Source organism: Podarcis pityusensis, assembly GCF_964106645.2.
Source record: "Podarcis pityusensis genome assembly, chromosome: 5".
NCBI classification, from domain to species: Eukaryota; Metazoa; Chordata; class Lepidosauria; order Squamata; family Lacertidae; genus Podarcis; species Podarcis pityusensis.
Window position 1 is genome coordinate 35,335,383 of NC_138032.1, and position 20,985 is coordinate 35,356,367.

The 20,985-nt window shown below is 44.7% G+C and overlaps 1 protein-coding gene across 7 annotated transcripts in view; it reads left to right on the plus strand.

Annotated features, from left to right (window-relative positions):
- The window catches only part of CROCC2 (ciliary rootlet coiled-coil, rootletin family member 2), an 85,516-nt gene that overhangs the window by 39,690 nt on the left and 24,841 nt on the right, over window positions 1-20,985 (plus strand). For all 7 annotated transcript variants that reach the window (XM_081006098.1, XM_081006093.1, XM_081006092.1 and 4 more), the window contains 6 exons: window positions 230-399; window positions 2,395-2,574; window positions 3,497-3,631; window positions 12,664-12,807; window positions 19,313-19,551; window positions 19,664-19,823. In XM_081006098.1, the coding sequence (XP_080862224.1) occupies window positions 230-399; window positions 2,395-2,574; window positions 3,497-3,631; window positions 12,664-12,807; window positions 19,313-19,551; window positions 19,664-19,823 (1,028 nt within the window). The remainder of the gene's footprint in view (window positions 1-229; window positions 400-2,394; window positions 2,575-3,496; window positions 3,632-12,663; window positions 12,808-19,312; window positions 19,552-19,663; window positions 19,824-20,985) is intronic.

Genomic DNA, 20,985 nt, shown 5'->3' on the forward strand with positions numbered 1-20,985 from the left:
TGATAAAACATATCAGTGCAAAAATCAATTTATAAAAATGATATTTTATAAAAAGCAATGTGGGTGCAAGAGACTTTTAAAGCCGCTTTCTTAAAAAATGACAGCAATGAAGCTGAAAGAACTGCTTGCTGAATTGTGCCCTCTGTTGAAGAAACAGTTTGTTGTCACAGCCTATACTGAAGAGTTGCCCAAGGATCTGTCCTGGATGGTGTTTGTTTTCTTTCATTAGTGGAATTGGGAAAAGCCCAGCATGAACTTGAGCTTCGGGAAACCACACTGAGGCGAGAAATAGAGATGTTGAAGCTCCAGATAACTGAGGAGCAACAAGGGTTCCAACAGGTCATAAAGAACCAGAAGCTGGGTTTTGAGGAGGACCTCGAGCGCCTCAGAAAAGAGAAGGTCAGTGCTGAAGACTCCTAACCCTTATGCAGCCAAATTCTTCAGTCCAGTGTCAGTGATGGTTGAAATGAGTGAAAGCTGGGTACTAGAAAATTGCCATGTCCACTAACCAAATCCAGTTCTAGTGTTCAATAGTAAGTCACTTTCATTGTCATTAGAGCAATAAGAGGGTTCTGGGTGACTCCAGACTGTTATTAATTTGTGGGAGGGACTTGAGTGCATACTGGATATTTAGGTATGTACAATTCAAGTAGATTAAAGTTCTCTGTCAACCTGTCTGATGATTGCTGTCTGCCCACTCCAGTCTAGTTGTCTAGCAGCTCCCAACATGCCAATGTTAATAATAATAATAATAATAATAATAATAATAATAATAATATAATGTAGTGGTGGTGAAGCTAGCAATCATTGGTGCTGAGAGAGACTGTGTAACTGTTCTTTCTTCTCTATACTGTGAGTTGTTGTGGTATCAAGACTACTTGAGATGATAGAAGCTGATTTCCAAGCACATCACAAGTTGTATACATATACTGAATGAGTTGTGAAGAACACTCATGTGGTATAAATTTGAATGCTTCCTTCATAATACCCGTTAATAAGGAGTAGCTCTTTTCCTAGTAATAACAGTGTTGAGCAGTGGTGTAGTATAATGGCTGGTACTTGAATAGGGAAACATGGTTTCAAATCTCTCCTCAGCCATGACAATGCGCTAGTCATTGTATCTCAGCCTAAACTACCTGAAAGGGTTCTTGTAAGAATATAAAGAGAAGGGAAACTGCATGTACACTACCCTGAGGTCCTTGAAGAAATGATGAAATGTGTTAATAATAATACTTAACATTTATAAGGGAGGCGCAGGTGGCGCTGTGGTTTAAAACACTGAGCCTCTTGGACTTGCCAATTGGAAGGTCGGCGGTTTGAATCCGCACAATGGAGTGAGCTCTCGTTGCTCTTTCCCACCTTCTGCCAACCTAGCAGTTTGAAAGCACACTAGTGCAAGTAGATAAATAGGTACTGCTGTGGCGGGATGGTAAACGGCATTTCTGTGAACTCTGGCACTTTTCATGATGTCCCATTGTGCCAGAAGCGGTTTAGTCATGCTGGCCACATGACACGGAAAGCTGTCTGTAGACAAACACGGGCTCCCTCGGCCTGAAAGTGAGATGAGCACTGCACCCTGTTGTTGCCTTTGACTGGACTTAACCATCCAGGGGTCCTTTACCTTTATCTTACATTTATATGCAGCACTCTGTGTACCTGTATATAGGCAGCTGTGATTTCTACATAGGAATGGCCTTTATACCTGTCAAATATACATGTGTATTAAATGATTCAAACTGGATTCTAATTACAGGATGTACCACATTTGGGTGGTTTCCTTTTCACTGGAGTCCTGTTAATCTCTGTCATGGTTTCTTTGAACTGCTTTGAATATATTTGAGACTGGAAATCTGAGGCAGGCCCTGGAGATAGGGATTTGGTTGCAAGGAACTTGCTTGTGTTCAACACCAATAGGAGCATTGCTAGGTACTTAAAATACTCAGGGCAAAAGGCTACAGACACAACTCTGCATAACATGTGAATATGCTATTATATATGTACAGATGCGAATGTAGAATTTAAATGTCACAGTAGGAAAGCCAACAAATTTCCAATCAAAATAAGCCCAGATAAATTATTTCATTAATTTGCATCCTAGCCCCAATCACCCCAAATCATTCCTCTGCATTTCTCCCAATTAATCCTGCTCCAAATTAATTCAATTCCCATTCAATTCCCTCTCTTCTCTAGATAATTTATTCCCACAAAATTACATAATATCCTGCTCAATTAACCAAGATCGTTCCTGTTCAATTTCTCCCAAATTCACTATCTACCAGAAACACTCAGTACACTTAGAAAAAAGTTTTCGGGGGGTCTGTGCCCCGTGAGCCCATTCTTGCAACACCCCTGGATACTAGTTTACCTGATAATTTCCTGCTCTGCTGACACCAGGAGGCCCTGCATCTGGCATTGATTGAGCAGAAAGACGAGGCTGTGCATCATCTTCAGCAAGAGAGGGAAGAACTGGCATCCAAGCATGAAGCTGAAAAAAGGGAGTTCATGGAGGAGATCCTCTCTTTGCAGCAGAACCGGGATGAAAGCCTCCTCCTGCTAGAAAATGAAAAACAAAAGGTGAGGCGAGAGTAACATTAGTTAGAAGGAAGCTACCTGTTTTCAAGTCATGGTTTGGCTTAGCGTGAGGCAGTAACACTGCTGCCACAGCTGTAACCATTGCGCCCAGCCAGCATGGATAATGGTTGGAGTTGGGAACAGGAGCCTAAAGGATCACATATGTTTCCCTCTTGAGCCCATGTATTTTATTTCTTGCTATGAGCCATCCTTAGGGACGCGGGTGGCGCTGTGGGTTAAACCACAGAGCCTAGGACTTGCTGATCAGAAGGTCAGCGGTTCGAATCCCTGCGACGGGGTTAGCTCCCGTTGCTCAGTCCCTGCTCCTGCCAACCTAGCAGTTCAAAAGCATGTCAAAGTGCAAGTAGATAAATAGGTACCACTCTGGCAGGAAGGTAAACGGCATTTCCATGCGCTGCTCTGGTTTGCCAGAAGCGGCTTAGTCCTGCTGGCCACAAGACCTGGAAGCTGTACGCTGGCTCCCTCAGCCAGTAAAGCAGGATGAACGCCGCAACCCCAGAGTCGGTCACGACTGGACCTCATGGTCAGGGGTCCCTTTACCTTTACCTTTACAGTGGTACCTCGGGTTAAGTACTTAATTCGTTCTGGAGGTCTGTTCTTAACCTGAAACTCTTCTTAACCTGAAGCACCACTTTAGCTAATGGGGCCTCTTGCCACTGCCGTGCTGCCGGAGCATGATTTCTGTTCTCATCCTGATGCAAAGTTCTTAACCTGAGGTACTATTTCTGGATTAGCGGAGTCTGTAACCTGAAGCGTATGTATCCCGAGGTACCACTGTATGAGCCATCCTTAGGACTCATGTTATGGGGTGCCCAACAAATGCTAATAATAAATAATAAAAATGTAATTTCCAGGGCATTATGAATATTGTTTACATATGTGAGGGTTTCCTTTCTACCTCCAGGCTTTGTCCAAGAAGGAAGCAGAGAAGAATATCCTTTTAGAAAAGCTCAGTGAGTCACAACGCGAACTCACAGTTGCCAGGTCAGAGTTTGACCGGGTGAAGCTGGAAGCTCTGAACCGCCAGGAGCAAGACAAGGTGAACTCTGGGCTTTGTGATTTTTTTCCATGGCAGGGAATGCAAATATTGAAATGCCTAGCAAGATAGTGGTGGGGGATTGCCATCTCCTGAAATTCCTAACTCAGCCTATGATCAACTGACAATTAAGAGAAGGAATGAAATAAAATAAAAAACATGTTTACTTCTAGCAGAAATATAAACAGAAAAGGGGAAGTGGAACTTTATGGGGTCATAAGCAACACTTTGTGCTTTAACATGCAGCACTTCAAGGAACCCAGAAATAGATTACCACGTCTCTTTTCCCTCAGCTGCAGCTCTGTTGTTATTAGGGATGTTGGAGAATATTGATGAAAACAGATGCAGGATTAAAATTACTGATGTTTGCTCATTTACCCCATGCCTGGAACAGAAATCAACCCCACAAATATGATCAGTATTCACTGTTGTTGCTTTCAATTTACAAATGATATGTAATTAATTATGTCAAACCTTCCCCACCCCATTCTCATTCTGTTTCCTTTGCACTGGAGTGTGGTAAACTAACATAATTACAACGTAATTTACATCATTGGCATAATTATTTTTTGTAAATTGTGTAAGTTACATTATTTTGCCACAGTGAACAGTGAGACAAGTAACATAGTTTTTGGCAGAAGGCAAACTGTAGTGGAGTGGAAAAAGTGCTACATGTGATGGATTTAGGGTGGAACAGAAGACGAGGCCTTATTACATCCTTAATTATCATATTCCTCCAAGGTCTCAACTCTGAAACACCCGTTAGCTTATGCAAGACATGACACTTAGATTCCCAGACATTGTGTAGAATGGCATATATTGTCATTACTGTTACCAGTAATTGTTTCTGGGGCACCTGCACCAATCAGAGCCACGCTTTGGTTTTCGAACATTTCAGGATTTGAATGGACTTCTGAAATGGATTAAGTTCGAGAACCAAGGTTCCACTGTATATGGTCCTTCTGTGGTCAGAGAGTCCACCATTTATTACCATTTATGTATAGCAGGGATGTCCAACACGTTGATCGCGATCTACTGGTCGATCCCTGTGAGGATTTGGTAGATCATGATCGATCGCCGGCCTCCTTCCGGCCCCAGCCCCTTTCCCTGTGCCGGCCTCTATTGTTGCAGCAGGCAAGCCAGTGTTTAGAAATGGAGGCTGTTATCTGGCCAGCGATCGTAATGTTAGTGGCTGCTTCTGTTCCTCCCTCCCTCAGAAGAGCTGCCAAAAAGTCCCTGACCACCTAAATAACGTGTCATCTCGCCTCCTTAAAAACAACTTTGACCTGAACCCCTAAAAAATGGGGGTAGATCACTGCCAGATTTTATTTTTGAAAGTAGTTCGCAGTCTCCTGTGAGTTGGCCACCCCTGATGTATAGGGTAGGCACCATCAGTGAGGATGTGCAAAGGAATCAATCCAACTGTGGGGTTACTAGGAATGAAGACTCCCACTATGCATCTCCCAGTAGAGCTGTGAATGTTCTGTGCAGTGCTGAGAAGCCAGGTTGGCCTGTTCTGCTGTGCTGGCCACTACTGGTAGTGTCTACCTTCTTTGTCCGAATCTCATGAGAAGCCTTTTAGGGGAAGTGGATCTCCCTCCATATCAGGCTTGAACAGGACAGCAGGATTGCTCTGTGGGTGTTAATGAGGGGCAGAATAGTTTCTTGGGCACACTGTAGACTAAGGGGGAGGCTAAGCCTTGAGAAGGGGCCACTTCGGCCAGGAAAACAGCATGAGCAAAAAGATTTTTTCACCCCCTTCCTAATCCCATTCAGAGGCATGCACAGCTGCCTTTAACATTAGCATTTTTTAATGTGGGAAATCTGATCATAGATATCCCACCATCTCATCTAGTTGTGCCCTCATTTTCCTTCCTTTTTTTTTAAAAAAAGAAATCTACAAGAGGAGATAGTTTTGAAGATGTGATGCTATCTACCCCAGTTGTTTCTGAGAAATTTGCAAAATAAAACAGCTGGTGTAGACTACCCCTGTTGTTGAGGGACATAGGAGCTTTGGAGCATCAGATTACGGCTGCATCTAACTCAGTATACTGTCTGTGATGACCAACTCCAGTTCTTCAGGGTTTCAGAGAAGAGCCTTTCCCAGTCCTACCTGGAGATGCTGAGGTTTGAACCTGGAGCGTTCTGCCTGAATGGCATGTGGTCTGTGTCTGAGCTGCAGCCCTTTCTTTCATGTACTGAAACTCTGTACAGTGGTACCTCGCATTAAGTACTTAATTCGTTCCGGAGGTCTGTTCTTAACCTGAAACTGTTCTTAACCTGAAGCACCACTTTAGCTAATGGGGCCTCCTGCTGCCGCCGCGCCGTCACAGCACGATTTCTGTTCTCATCCTGAAGCAAAGTTCTTAACCCGAGGTACTATTTATGGGTTAGCGGAGTCTGTAACCTGAAGCGTATGTAACCTGAAGTGTCTGTAACCCAAGGTACCATTGCACTTGAGTTTCTCTGGAAGGAGGGGGGTGACCACGGGAGTTGCTGTATAGAGCACAAGGACACTGCTTGCCCACAATTTGCTTGACTCTGGCTTGTGATGTCTCTCTCTACAATTTGTTTCCATAATGCACCACAAGATTTCCCCCTCCCCCTTTTCTTTTTTTTAAATAGCTCAACGTGGGATTGTTTGGTTCTGCCTTTAAATAAAAAACACATTGGCAATATTAGCCGGGGCCCTATCGTATCTCTGGAGAGATCAGTTCACAAGCTCACAAGGCACGGCCTCCTAAGACCGAGCAAACAAATAGCACAACAAGGGTGAGAAACCCCCACCAGAACAAATTTGAAAAGCATTTCAGCTGGAAAGATTGACTGGGAACCAAAGGGAAGCCAGCTTTAAAACAAATAATTTCCCCGAAGGACTGTAAACAATAGCCCCACCCCAAACTTGTAGAGCAGCACAGAATGACAGGAATGGATGTGACCTGCCCTATCGCTGGGATTTATTGGCAATCTCTACCGTTCTGGTCCACCATCTCTAACCCGTCCTCGCGTCTGCTCACTCAACGGAACAGCTCTGAGCTGCACCGATGACTGTGATCCCTCTAAGACAGTGAGATTATGACTGATACAGTAAGCTGTTTTCTGGAGGGTCGTGCATGACAGGGAGATTCTTCCAAGCTGGGACAGAGTAGGGCGAGGCAGTGAATCCAAGCCAGACCTTTCTCCCTAGGGGCAGGGGATGTTGCAATTCATAGCTGGAAGCTGCATGGCTGTGTTCCATGCATGGTCCGATCTCTCTCCTCCTTGGAGAAGCTTGTGTGTGGCTTGCAACGCAGTGAGCAAGTTCCTGGCACCAGAAGAAAAGATCTTGCCCAAGAGCTTCTCATTTCCTGGAGCTCCCCCTCCCTGAATCCCCATCGGAGTTCCCTTCGGCCTAGATGGCAAAACAGAGCCTCACAGACTCAGCAAGGGAAGCAGGAATATCCTTGTTCCACTCTGGGAACGGCAGTCCCTGCCAGTGGCTTTTATTCCCCCTCACAAGACAAGAGTGTAGGGAGTTTGTCTTATTATTTCTACTTTTGCCAATTCTGTACTAATCCTCTAGTTCCCTGTCGCCTGAATCCCATTTTAAAAAAGAAGAGTGGACAATCACATTTTGGTGGGCCCAAAAGGTAGGCAGGTCTAGGAAGGAAGGAAGGAAGGAAGGAAGGAAGGAAGGAAGGAAGGAAGGAAAGAAGGAAAGAAAGAAAGAAAGAAAGAAAGAAAGAAAGAAAGAAAGAAAGAACTTCCCTGTTGTAGATGGATATTATGTTCATTTGGGACTGTATGCTCCTCACCTAGTCTGAATACTAATAGTAAAAGAAAATAAAAATAAAGGAGACTAACCAATCTTGGTCATTCAATTCCATCTGGAGTCCAGAAGTCTCTGTGTTGGGCTACCAAACTCACCCCTCTGATTGTTTAACAGCTGTGTCAGTGAAGTACAGAAATCTAACCTTTGTTGTTTAATTTAATTGTACACAGCTTGTACATTGACAATAAAGGTATTATTAGTATTGATGCTCCTATGTGCCTCATGCCTTATAATTACATCAGAAGCATTCTTAAGAGCATCATCCTTGAGGATTTCTAGACTGATGTCCTTTTGTCTCTTTCCAGCTCCACTTGTCCCATGATATACTATGCCTTTTATGATTTAATCAACAAAGACTCTTGTAGCTCCATGGAGACTAGCCCATTTATTGTGGCTTATGCCAGGACACACTTTAGCTGAAACAATAAAATAAACCTGCTAGTCTTTAAGGTGCCCCAAGGCACTCTGCTGTGTTTCCTGTAACAACTAACATAGCTTCCTAGCTAGAATTTGTCCTTCCCAATTAGTTACTAGAAGAGGTCCCAAGTCTAGAAACAGTTCGTTTCATCACCTACCATATGTGCAGTATCAGAATCAGGATGAGCAGTGGCATTTCCTTATGCCTTCTCACAACAAATACTGTGGTAGAGTTGGCAAGCTGCAACTATTTTATAAATCAGATAAGTGAGCTTGACAAAGTGTGGCTTGCCTAAAAATGTCAGGTAAGGACATGGTGCTCACCTGGAATTTGAACCCCCAAATACCCATGGCCTATATGAAGGGGGTTTGTTTTTGGTTTAACTCTACTGTATATTATGGAGTTTTTATGTTAGGCAGATTGGTTTGCCTTGGAAATGGCTTAACTGAAGGGTCCAGAGTAGAGTCTTACCTTTGTAGCCTATATCCTGCAGCCAGGATTGGACCAAAGTTTTGGAGTACTGCTGCTTTGGTAGCACTAGAGGGCACTCAGTATCCATAAGTCAATCCCTTACCTATTCACAAGAACCCAGTATGAGAATAGATATAAAAATATGAAAAATGTATAAGTGTAAGCCCACTGCACTATGATCCAGGAAACCATTGTGACAATTCATGTGATCAAGGAAGCAGAGAGCATGGACAGTATTTAACCAGGGGTATAGACAGGCCAAAGGTCCAGATTGGTCAGGGTTTTTTCTTTAATCTGCAGAGCAAGAGCATTTTATTATTATTTTTGCTAGGTATGTTTGAATAATGAAAAACATTTTGCAGGAAATTGGGGTGAGAGTAAGGAGATAGCCTTTGTAAAGTCTAGTAAACATTTAGAGAAGGAAAACACTGTGGCTCGTGCATTAAGCAATGTCAATATATTTGAACAATAGTTGTAATAGAAAATTCCTATTCATTGAATGAACAGAACAAGTCATTAGATGCAAGGCCAGCATCAGTCACTGGGCATTTTAGCTGTTGCTACCACTTCACAGGAAGGTCTATAGCTCTGTGTTGCAGCACACACTTTGCATGGAGAAGATCCCAGATTCAGTTCCAGAGAACTGTAGCCAGAAACATCCTAGTAACCTACTAGAACTCAGAGTATGAAATACTGGGCTACAGTGGCAGGGATGAAACTAGAGGTGTCCCTAGGATCCCTCATGCCCCTGGCAAGCAGCTGTTTCAGTGCCCCCCTCCTGAAGAAAATAACTTTCCTGCTTGCCTTTGTGCCATGATGCGAGAAGGATGGGAAGCTTCTGCGTTTGATCTTGCTGTGACAGCAGCGGCGCATCACCACACATATTTAAGTCATACATTCCATAGTCTGATAGGTGATTTTTGTAGGGGGAGGCAGGCCTGCGCTCCTGGCATGGGCCAGTTTCACCAACCCCTAGGTACACCTCTGGACAAAGCACAGCCGCTTATTCCACAGCACTAATCTCCTGGGGTGCTATTTGTCAATCCGCTTCATGTCAAATAAATAGGCTATTATCAGGCAGGGGTGGGGCAGGAGACTCCACCAAATCAGTTAAACAGAAGAAGCAATTGTTGGCATCAGCCTGCGTAGCTAAGGGTTAAACTGCCTGTTTTATTTTGAAAAAAATGGCAAAGTCCCTTGACCAATCCTAATGCTACAGAATAGTGAGTGAATGTTAAACAAAGCAGAAGGGGGTAAGAAAAAGCTGTCTTGATATTGAAGCCATAATGTCTTTCTTTGTCAAAAGACTCTCCCTCTCTCTCTCTCTCTCTCTCGTCTTAGAATACCTGCACTTCAGAATTAATCACTATGATACTGCACTGAAAAATAATTTCTGACCTGCACATAACACACTTCCTTTTGAGGGGAGATTCATTCACACTTTTTCTTAGCTGGTTTGTGGCAGCAACACATTGTGGGGAATGCATCTCTGGTGCTCCTCAGGAATAAGCAAGAAAGCATCTCTCCTAATGCTCGTAACTAATGCTTAGATGTGCAGCTACTGCTCTAAACCAAGAGCCTGAATGGGAGACAAAGAAGAGAAGTGGGTACAGTATTTTAATTGGCAACCAAGCTCCAGATTGTCCAGTATCAGTCCCACTTAGATGTGGTCAACAGCTATAGCATTGCCTTTAATCCCGAAGGGTTCCATGTATGTTGCAGGTGCCACCTCTGCCTCCATCCAAGGGATTTGAAACAAAGCCGCTTTTAGCTGAAATGGGAGTCAGGCCTTACTGTTCATATACATCAATTGTGGCTCACAGTTGAGTACATAGGGTGGTATTCAATGAAGGACTTGTCCAGGCTTCTTTTTTGTGTTGTGTTTCTAGGCACAGATCCACTCTTTAAAGCGCTCAAGACCTGCACCTAGAAAGTGCAAGACAAAAGGTGTGTGGCTGAGCCCTTAGCTTTACTCAGAGTAAACCCATTGAAATAAATGGACCTGACATAGTCATGTTCAATATTTCAGTGGGTCTACTCTGAGTAAAACTTAGTTGAATACTATCCATAATCCATCCCTCATCACCCCATTTATCATCCTAGAAATACTTTCTTACCTGATATTTGAGAGTAGCTCTATTGAATCTTCCTTTGAACACATCTCTTGGGCAAAGTCATTGTTTACACAAGCCATGCCTTAAGTTAATTTTCTGCTGCTCATTATGTCATGACGTGCTGTATCTTTTTGAACTTCCACCTTCACAGGCTGCTGAATGATACAGCCTATCAGCTCAGTTCCAAAGATTCCCAGAAAAAGCATGACTGGTTTCAGCCCAGGGAGGAGCCATAGCTCGTTGATAAAGTAGATGCTTTGAATGCAGAAGGTTTTAGGTTCAGACACTGACATATTCAGTTAAAAGGGATCAGGCTGCAAGTGGTGGGAAAGTTCTCTGCTGGAGATCCAAGAGCCACTGCCACTTGGAGTAGATACTAGGCCAGAATGAACAAATGGGAATCTGCCTTATAGGTCAGACTACATTCCTCTCTCTCTCTTTCTCGTTTCCACTAAAACTGATCTGAGATTGTACACCATTTCCTTAAAGCTCAGCTTATTTCTTACCGTAAGGTTGCAACAGCAAAAGATTGGTCTCCTGCTGCTGACCATTTCCTAACTTCCATGAAATGGTTTGGCTGTGCTTTCCTGTATCTTCTCTCTCTCTCATGCCAAGGAGGTCATTTCCCATAAAGGAGACAAATGTTCCAATTAACAGTCTTTTACTAGATGACTAATTTTCATGTCACAGTTGCTGTTGGTTTTGTGTGTGGCACTGGGAAGGAAGAAATACACAAACCATGAATTATAGCAGGCAGGGTGTTTTTGCGTTTCCCTGTTATTGACCCCCTACCTACTCCAGTCCACTCACTACACCTTAAATTCATGAAGTGAGTTCTGCCTATTGAAGTCTTGAATGTTTCTCCTATCTTTTTAATTTTGTTATTTCAAAATAATTTATTCATTATTATTTCAGTGGGTATAGTTTTACAGATACAGAGTTGGGGCTGTAGACCCTTGGTTGTTCTGCCAAAGAGAGATAAGGGCCTATTCACAAATCCTTTTGCTGGAGCTGAACCTGCTCAAATACTGCTTGTTATCAGTTTGGCATCAAAACATACTCATGTCCTACCATAGTCCTGTTGAGACCCAAAGCAATTGCTAGTATCCATAATTTTGTCCAGGGAGTTTCTTGTATTAAGGCAGGGTGGCCTGGATGATTTAATAGGTCACTTTCCATCTTGGCATGCTATGAGTCTATAAAACTTGTAGAATCATTGACTGTCACAGGCAGGGGAGGAAAAACCCTAAAAGAATATTAAACTTATGGAGGACACCTTACAGTGTCTTGCAGCATTATATGGGTGAAGATATTGGCAAGTGTTTTTTGGCTTAGAGTGAGGAACAAGATCAACTCTGTTCTTGTTGCTTAGGGAAGAACCAGTTGTACCTACCAGTGATGGGTGCTGAACTAAAGCTGCTTTTTAAAAATGTCTTTGTAAAGATAGTTGCATGGGCTGGTAAACTTTGCAAACAGTGTTGTTGTCAGCCCAAAAGTTCTGGTACAATTTCTGTCTAGCTATTTCTAGATATAGAATCAGAGAATTGTAGAATTGGAAGGGACCCCAAGGGTGATCCAGTCCAACTCCCCGCAATGCAGGAATCTCAGCTAAAGCATCCATGATTTTTCTACATTTGGCCAACTTTCTCTTTGATTAATTTGAATGCTTTGTTTTGTGTGATCAACTGGATTTCCTATTCACTTACATTGGGGTTGGGATTACATTTCCTCCTGTGCAGAAAAACTGCCCTTCAAAACTTAGAATGGTCTCAGCCCCATGAGAGAGAACAGGCTTTGCAAGCAGAAGATCCCAGGTTAAACACCTGCCATCTTCATGTAGGGCTGGAAAAGACTGTTGCCTAAAACCCTCAAGAACTCTTGTCAGTCAGGGTACACAATACTAAACTAGGTGGATCAGTGGTTTGACTCGACATAAGGCAGCTTCCAATGTTCCTAAATGACTTTCCACTGGGGTTTTGAATCAGTCCTGTACTTCAGATACGAAAAGCAAGTGCCTTGTCGCCCTGTAAAGGCATCAAACTTGTTCCCGGCTAGCAAATTTCAGCTAACCTGCAGTGCTACCCTAGAATTGAGCTTTATGAGGAAACGGTTGTGAGAGCCAGTCCTTCGACTGCCGGTGTCTCCATATTCTGGAACTTTACAGAACACATAGAACAAAGTGGCACATACCATGCTTGATTCTGTGATTTCTTCATTACAGAACACAATTGCCAGCATCACCAGTGAGCTACGGACCTTCCAGGCACAGTTTGAGGACGCAATGGCTGCCCACCAGAAGGAGGCAAAGCGCTTAAATGAACACATAAAGGAACTGGCAAGAGAGAAGGAGCTTGTTGGGAGGGAGGTATGTTCGGGTCCTTGGCTGGGTCTTCTTTCTGTGGAAGGATTCTCTGTCCCTGTTCAGTATGGTCCTATAAGTACTCTATGTATCTCTTTGTCAACAGATAGGTGTTTGCCCCAGTTCAAGCCATCTGTGAATAAGTTGGTCGCAATGGAAGCATTTCCCCTCTCTGCTGAAAGAGCAGGCAGTAGCTTTGAAATCTGAGGTCTTCTGCTCCTATGGAAATCAGGAGTGCTAAATTATGGCAGAATCGGCCAGACTTAATACTTGAGCAGGGCTTCAGTGTTGAAGGCAGTATGACTGAAGCAAAGCTGCCTGTTGGGTACAAACTCATAGAACTTCCATCCCTAGAAAGACAAGTTTTGTTAGCTTTGGAAACCTGCAAAACCTATTTGGCCAGTGAAGACCATGGGACAGAATGAAGGAGAAGCATTGATGCTTGTACTCTGTCACTTTCCATTCTCTACTTAGCAATCCTCCTTTTGTAACCTAGAATTGGATTGGATAGGTGTGAATTGAAGGACGTGCTGTGGTTTAAACCACAGAGCCTAGGACTTGCCAATCAGAAGGTCAGCGGTTCGAATCCCTGCGACGGGGTGAGCTCCCGTTGCTCAGTCCCTGCTCCTGCCAACCTAGCAGTTTGAAAGCACGTCAAAGTGCAAGTAGATAAATAGGTATCGCTCCAGTGGGAAGGTAAACAGTGTTTCCGTGTGCTGCTCTGGTTCGCCAGAAGCGGCTTAGTCATGCTGGCCACATGATCCGGAAGCTATACACCGGCTCCCTCGGCCAATAAAGCGAGATGAGCGCCACAACCCCAGAGTCGATCACGACTGGACCTAATGGTCAGGGGTCCCTTTACCGTTACCTTTACCTTTGCCTTTAGGTGTGAATTAGGAAGAACAGGCAGTGACCCCAGCCAGTCAGCACCCTTTTCACCCTTTCTAATAATGGCGTGCTATAGGTTAAATTGCAAGTAGGGATCCCTGCCCACTCCGTTGCACCCCCTTTTTCCTAACACACATCTCCGGGTGGTGACTCTTGGGGGTGGAACAATATCTGCAGCTCTGGAAAACATCCCCAGGTGGAAACCCTCACCCACTGCCAGATGCTTTCTGAGCTCTTGTTCTCTACAAACACAGTACATCAGAACAAGAGAATGACCCCCAGCCCGAAAAGACTGGGGTGGGGTGAAGGGGGGAAAATAGAAAATTAAAGGACATAAAAGAGGAAGAGAGAGTAATTTAACATGACAGGCTGTTTATTTTGGCAAAAAAATGGCCTCCTTTCAACAGATTTCAAAGTCCAGCCCCAGGAGGGACCACACAAGCAAGCAGAAGAGGGTTGTTTCAGAGGGCAGGGAGGGCAGAAGGAATGGAGATGGGGCGAGAGGGGGTGCATATGTTCCTAGATGGATGTAGGATGGGCAGAGAAAGAGTAACACAGCATGGGAAGGGAGACAGCAGCAGATGAGAGAAAGAGAGGTGGGGGGAGTGGGAGAGGACAGTTGTGGGACTAATATAACAAGCTGAGGGCAAAGAAACACAGAGTGAAATCCTCACAGGCGCCAGCATTGACCTACTTATCACCATGGGAACCATAACATTTTCACAGCCTTTTAACTTGAGGAAGTCAGGCTCGTTGAGCAGCCCTGCCTTCCCTTAAGTGCACGCCACACTCACATAGTCAACATACATACACACAAGCCCACAACTATACAAGGCACATCTGCCACATTCGCGTTTTCTCATGAGTACATGCATCATCAAGTGTACATGTATGCACATACGTGTGTGTGTGTGTGTGTGTGTACACACACACACACACACACAAATGTAGTGTTGCGCCCCACCCCAGTCTTTGAGCTGTGTGAGATTCCAGGGCTTCCCCAGGCTTCATGTTCCTTTCTGGAAATGAGGCACAGTGGAGACAGCAGTGTCTTTATGATATATGGTTTATTCACACATATATAGAACCTGGAGGGCTTCACAGCATTAACACCCCAAAAGGGTCCTGTTTCTTCCATAGCCGCAGCCTTGAATTCTAACAGACATCAAGCACTGCACTCTTGACTCTCTCTCTCTCAAGCTTGCTGCCTTTTCCTCTAGGTCACATCACTGCAAATGCTCAACTGTGACTTTTGGCCACACAGAGTCCATTTCCTTTGTTTTTCTTAGTGGCCCATCACCCAGGCGCGCGCGCACACACACACAAACAAACACACACAATGTTCTTCAGTGGTGCCAACTTGAATAAAATGTTGGGGGGCCCAGGTAGGCCTCATCCCACGTAACTGATCACATGATGCTGTGCGCACACACCATTTGAATGGCAATGCCCGTCAACTTTGGGGGGCAGACCCCCCCCCAGATATTTTATTGTGTGGGCTGAAGGGACCTCAGCCCCTCGGAGTTGGCTCCTACAATGCTCTTACTGTGTGGAAATAGTTGCATGAATTCACACACATGTGCATATAAATATATTCCCACATCATTCTGTGAACTTAAATGCACAATCACTCCCGCCTCCACACACACCCCCGCCCTGTCTCTCACACGCATGCACATTTCCTCTCCCACCATGAAATACCCTGTTCCATGTGTCCAGGGCTCAGCTGGAGACTTGGCTGCCCAGGCATGATTTCAAAAGAGACTGTTTATAAAAAGTTCTAGTCAAGATATAATTATAATAATCACATTAAGAGCTTTGCTGCAGTGTTCCTGTAAATGAGGAAAGCTCTGCCCTTACACAGAGAGTGAGCGAGCCAGGAAGGAGGGTGTGTGTGTGTGTGTGTGTGTGTGTGTGTGTGTTTGAGTTGGGGGGTGGTTCATGTGCAATGTTTTCTTTTCAATCTCACCCCCTGCTAGCCCCCCTTCCTTTATCCTGGGGAATAAAAACAGTTTATTTTATGATGGATCGCCCCTCTCTTTGGTCACTGACCTTTCTTCGTGAATTTCTGCTGAGCTCAGCAGAAAACTGCTGACTGCGTTTGTGGATCCCATATGTAGGTGGGGGTTGGGAGAGAAAGGGGCTCACCCTAATCCTTCTCAAAAACAGAACAACAATAACAGAGAGCTGGTCGGAATGAGACAGGCCAACAGGGAGGATCTGGACAATGTTAAGAGCTTTCCAGAGGAAAAGCGTTAGGAAAGAAAGTTGGGAAGGAAAGAAAGGGGGTTCATATCAGAATTGTTTGCCCGTCCGTGATTCCAGTAATACAAAGGACCAAGGGAGCAAGAGCAGTTGTGTGTAGCCTCAGGTTGTCCAGAGAGGCAGAATTAAAACACAGAGAACCCTATTTTCTCCTGCATCTGAGGCACCCTGTGCTGCTATCCCAGGAAATAGCTTATCATACCTAGTAATTCACTGTGCAGCCTCTGGAACACATTGCATTGTACTAGAATGCAGGCTTGCTTGTACCTGTGTGGCTGAAGAACTGATGAGCACACATGTGCTACTCTGTGGGTCTGGGCAAGTTCTGGCCCTCTGTACTGCACCCTCATTCAGAAAGGATGAAGGTGGCTCTGCTTTTTAAGATGCTGTTACTTCTAGCCGGCTGCTGCTGAGGATTTTTCTTTTCTGCCTCCACACCACACTGTGGACCAAGTGGAATGCGCAAAGGCATCAGAAAAGAGCAGCGTTCCAAGGACAGATCAGCTTGGCACAATGGCCAAGCACAAATTTAATTCAGATTTCCCTCTCTTTCTTTTTCTTTTCTTTTTTAATGCATTTTTTCCAGTTGTTAGCAGAAATATTAATCCTTCTCAAATGAGTACAGCTTGGCCTGCAAAGCACCATTTTTAGTGCCTGTACAGGTTTCCACATATTTTCAGTAGGGATGCAGCATGCTTAAATGCAACACTTCTAATGCAAACAAGCATCCTCAGGACGGGTAGTTTTTCTCACTGTATCTGTAGAGTGCATGAAATGGAACAGCCTTGAGATCACCTAAGGCCACGAGTTGTTGCTGTCGTTTATCTTTAGCAACTGAGCTCTTCCAGTTGTAGCTTGCTTCCCCCCCCCCTTCCTTGCATTCCAAACATAATCTTCCTCCTCTGCTCCTACTCAGTTTGGCACTCAAATCTAAGAGCATGCTGATAGCTCCAATTACGCATTCCCACCACCTGATAAATGCCCACTATCTCACACATGAATCACAACACCTCTCACTTGTGCTCCTGTTGAGATGCATCCGCAATCCGAAACATTCCTGTATCCTCCATTCACACATGCTGGCATGCTTTCCTTTGCTGAAGTGAGAAATTTCGCTTTGAAGCCACATGACTCCAAGAGAAAAAGAGTTATGATGGGCCCAAAGTTATACAAGTTATTTATTCTTCTCCCCACTTCCTCTAGTGGCAAGAAGTTCCATGGGTAGCATTTACCCATGAATAGCACTTCCCCAGGGGATTGCTTCCCTTAGGAAGAAGAGGTCACTTGGGAATTATGGCCTACTTATAACATTTTGCCCCATTGGTACCCCAAAAGGCAGTAAAACACCACAAGAGAGTTTTAGCCATATTTCCCTAACCTGGAGCTCTTCTGCTGATGTTGGACAATGTATTGACCATGGTAAAAAAGGTAAAGGTAAAGGACCCCTGACAGTTAAGACCAGTCGCAGACAACTCTGGGGTTGTGGCGCGCACCTTGCTTTACTGGCCGAGGGAGCCGATGTTTTCCCACAGACAGTTTTTCCGGATCATGTGGCCAGCATGACTAAGCCGCTTCTGGTGAAGCCAGAGCAGCGCACGGAAACGCCATTTACCTTCCTGTCGGAGCGGTACCTATTTATCTACTTGCATTTTGACGTGCTTTCAAACTGCTAGGTTGGCAGGAGTAGGGACCGAGCAACGGGATCTCACCCTGTTACATAGATTTGAACCTCCGACCTTCTGATCAGCAAGCCCTAGGCTCAGTGGTTTAGACCACAGTGCCACCCGCGTCCCTTATTGGTACCATGGTAAATATGACCATGTTAGCTGGTGCCTAAGGGAGATGGAGTCCAAAACCTCTGGAGAGCACCATATTGGAAAAGGCTGGTTTTAACTTTTCAGAGTTAGAGCTCTCTGTGTTTGTTTCACACTTAGGGTGCCTCCATACCATCACCGTTTTGGGGAAGGAATTCAATCACATACTTCAGATATGCGCAATTCAAGTGGATTAAAGGGTTCTGTTACCCTAGCGCAACATTTGCACTTTTAGAAAAGAATTTGGCTTTTTGCCATTAGGAAATGAATGGGGAAATGCATGGTAAAGTGTAGGGTGAACGAACAACATATAAGCACCTCACAAGCAAATCAGGAGGAATGCAGGAGGAATGCTTATGTTCGTATAACTGCCCCGTAAACAAATCAGACATGTCCCTTCAGAGACAACTCTTTATCAGTAACCCATTTTATATAGTCAGCTCTGATAAAGAGATGCCCATTGGCCATTAAGGAAAACCAACCAGTCATTAAACAAATGATGTAGTCGCTCATGGCTGGCACAGATTGGCTAGTATTCAAGACAATATATATCCACTAAGAAGAGGTAGGTGTCTCTTTGAAAGTACCTTTGCTTTCTGCTAACAACCTGGATTTTGAAATAGCATACTGCAATCAATCCTGACTCCAGCTAGCTTTGATTTCTGCCCAAATGGGGTGTGAAGGGCAATTCTTTATCTATCTACTGAGAAGTATGCCCCGTTGAGTTCAGTTGGACTGATTTATGGGTAGACATGCCTTTGTAATTGCTTTGATTTGCCTTTGTAATTAAGATTTATTCCCTGCCATACAGTGAGCTCTAGATTAGGACTATACAGCAGTACCTCAGTTTTCGAACATCTCCATTGACTAACATTTTGGTTTTCGAACACTGTAAACCCAAAAGTAAATGCTTCGGTTTTCAAACACGCCTCAGAAGTCGAATATGCCATATGGCTTCCACCACGTGCAAGATCCTGAGGCCTAGCTGTTGGCTGGTGAGTTTTTGGTTTTCAAATGTTTCAGAACCTGAACAGTCTTCTGTTCAAAAACTGAGGTACCACTGTACTTTCCAAATGCCTATGTTTCAAATATAGTAGTACCTCGGGTTAAAAACTTAATTCGTTCCGGAGTTCCGTTCTTAACCTGAAACCGTTCTTAACCTGAGGTACCACTTTAGCTAATGGGGCCTCCCACTGCCGCCATGCCGCTGCTGCGCAATTTCTGTTCTCATCCTGAAGAAAAGTTCTTAACCTGAGGTACTATTTCTGGGTTAGCGGAGTCTGTAACCTGAAGCGTATGTAACCTGAAGTGTCTGTAACCCGAGATACCACTGTAAATGCTCGTTTTGCTTAGGCATCAGCATCACCCTCCAAGGGACAGTGCAAGCATTGTTTTAAACATGCATCCCTATTTGCTGCAATCCTAAGTGTGCTTACGAGGGAGTAAGTCCCAGTCAAGTCAATGGGCTTATTTCTGAGTAATCCATGGGATCATGCTGCAGGTTTCAGGTTCCTGGCTCAGCCATGCATGCTTTTTTCTTCAAGGCAGAACAGCTAAAAGCACAGCTGCGGCTGGCAGAGGATACCCATGCAGAAATTCGCAAGGAGCTGGTTGAGCTTCACCACAGGCTGCAGGAGACTGAAGAGGCTCGTGACCACCAGCAAAAGGAGCTGCTGGAAATTCGGAGGGCTGTGGCAGACGAGAACAGAGAAAAAGAAGCACTGCAGAAATCCAACAGTGAGCTCAGAGCAGCTGTCAAGAGAGCAGAGAATGAGAGACTCAGGTAGGTAGCCTTGGTGCTGGACAGGCGTGTTGCTGGCATAGTGGCTATCGGCTCACAGCACTTTTAGAGGTTACCAGTAATGAGAGATTATGACCCTGTGCATCTGCTGCAGCTTGCAGAGATCTGAAGAGGAGAAGGAGCAGAAGATTGCTGTGCTGGAGGAAGCAAAAGCAGCTGTTGAGGGAGAGGTGGGGGAGGTCCGAGCAAATCTACGAGAAGTGGAGAAGTCCCGCATGGAAGCGCGAAGGGAGCTGCAGGAGCTGCGCAGGCAGGTATAACTGTGTCTTAGAACTCTCTCCCCACACCCTTCTTATCACAACCCTAAGGATATAATAATTGCAACAAGAGATCCTTGACATCGCCCAATATTGGATTCTTTAGTCAAAGCCACTTGTAGCTGCTACAGACGCTGTCAAAACACAAGGTTGTAGGTACAGTATCTAAGCAGAGGACAAGAGAAGAATCATCATCGCCACCCAAAATGTCTTTCTGGCTTGTTTAATTTGCACCTGAAAATTCCTATGAAAGAGCCTTGAGACCTTGATCCTCCGTCATAATTCCTACCCATAAAGCCCCTCTTTTTTAATATTCCCACCTGTATCTCCCGATAGGACTGTCGGTGCTACTCCCAACCCCTTTGGGGTTCCTTACATCCTGTTGAGGCTGGTCCATTAGAGTGAGTGAGACACTGCCTCACCAGCCTTGGTCTGCCCTCAGCTAGCACCACCACCACCACCACCCCACCTGCCTGCCTGTTCTCTACAGGGGAGTTGCTCTGCTTGTCATTGGCTGTGGCTTCGCCTGCTATTGCGGTCCCTCCAGACTGGTGTTTTGTTGTGGGTGTATTCTGCAGTGGTGTTCTTGACATCATAATAGTTCATTAGTGCTAGGTTTATTTATTCTGCTTTAGGTTGTTCTGCAATACTTCTGCAATGCTACCACACTGTTGCTGTCCAGAGGGGCAGTCCCGAGTGGGACAAAAATAAACCAGAACATTTGTGGTACAAAAAGTTGCAGGATTTAAACAGGAAGTTGCGGGATACGCACTGATTTGGAAAGGAAGCAGTGTGGCCACCCCAAAATGTTTGCAGATGCAAATAGTATTGAAAGTGGAGTAATGTGTGGGACACACACCCCCGGTAATATAACAAGCACAAATAACAATAATTGTGCAATAAAAATGATGTCTGGAGGGGGGGCCCTTGGCTTCTTTGTCTTCTGTCCTACTAGCCCTATATAGTCAATCATTTCACTCTAACACCAATTGCCAAATGTGACAGTAGGGATCCCCTCCCAGTGTGGTGTAGTGGTAAAGAGTGGCAGTCTCGTAATCTGGGGAACCAGGTTTGCGTCTCTGCTCCTCCATATGCAGCTGCTGGGTGACCTTGGGCTAGTCACACTTCTCTGAAGTCTCTCAGCCCCACTCAGCTCACA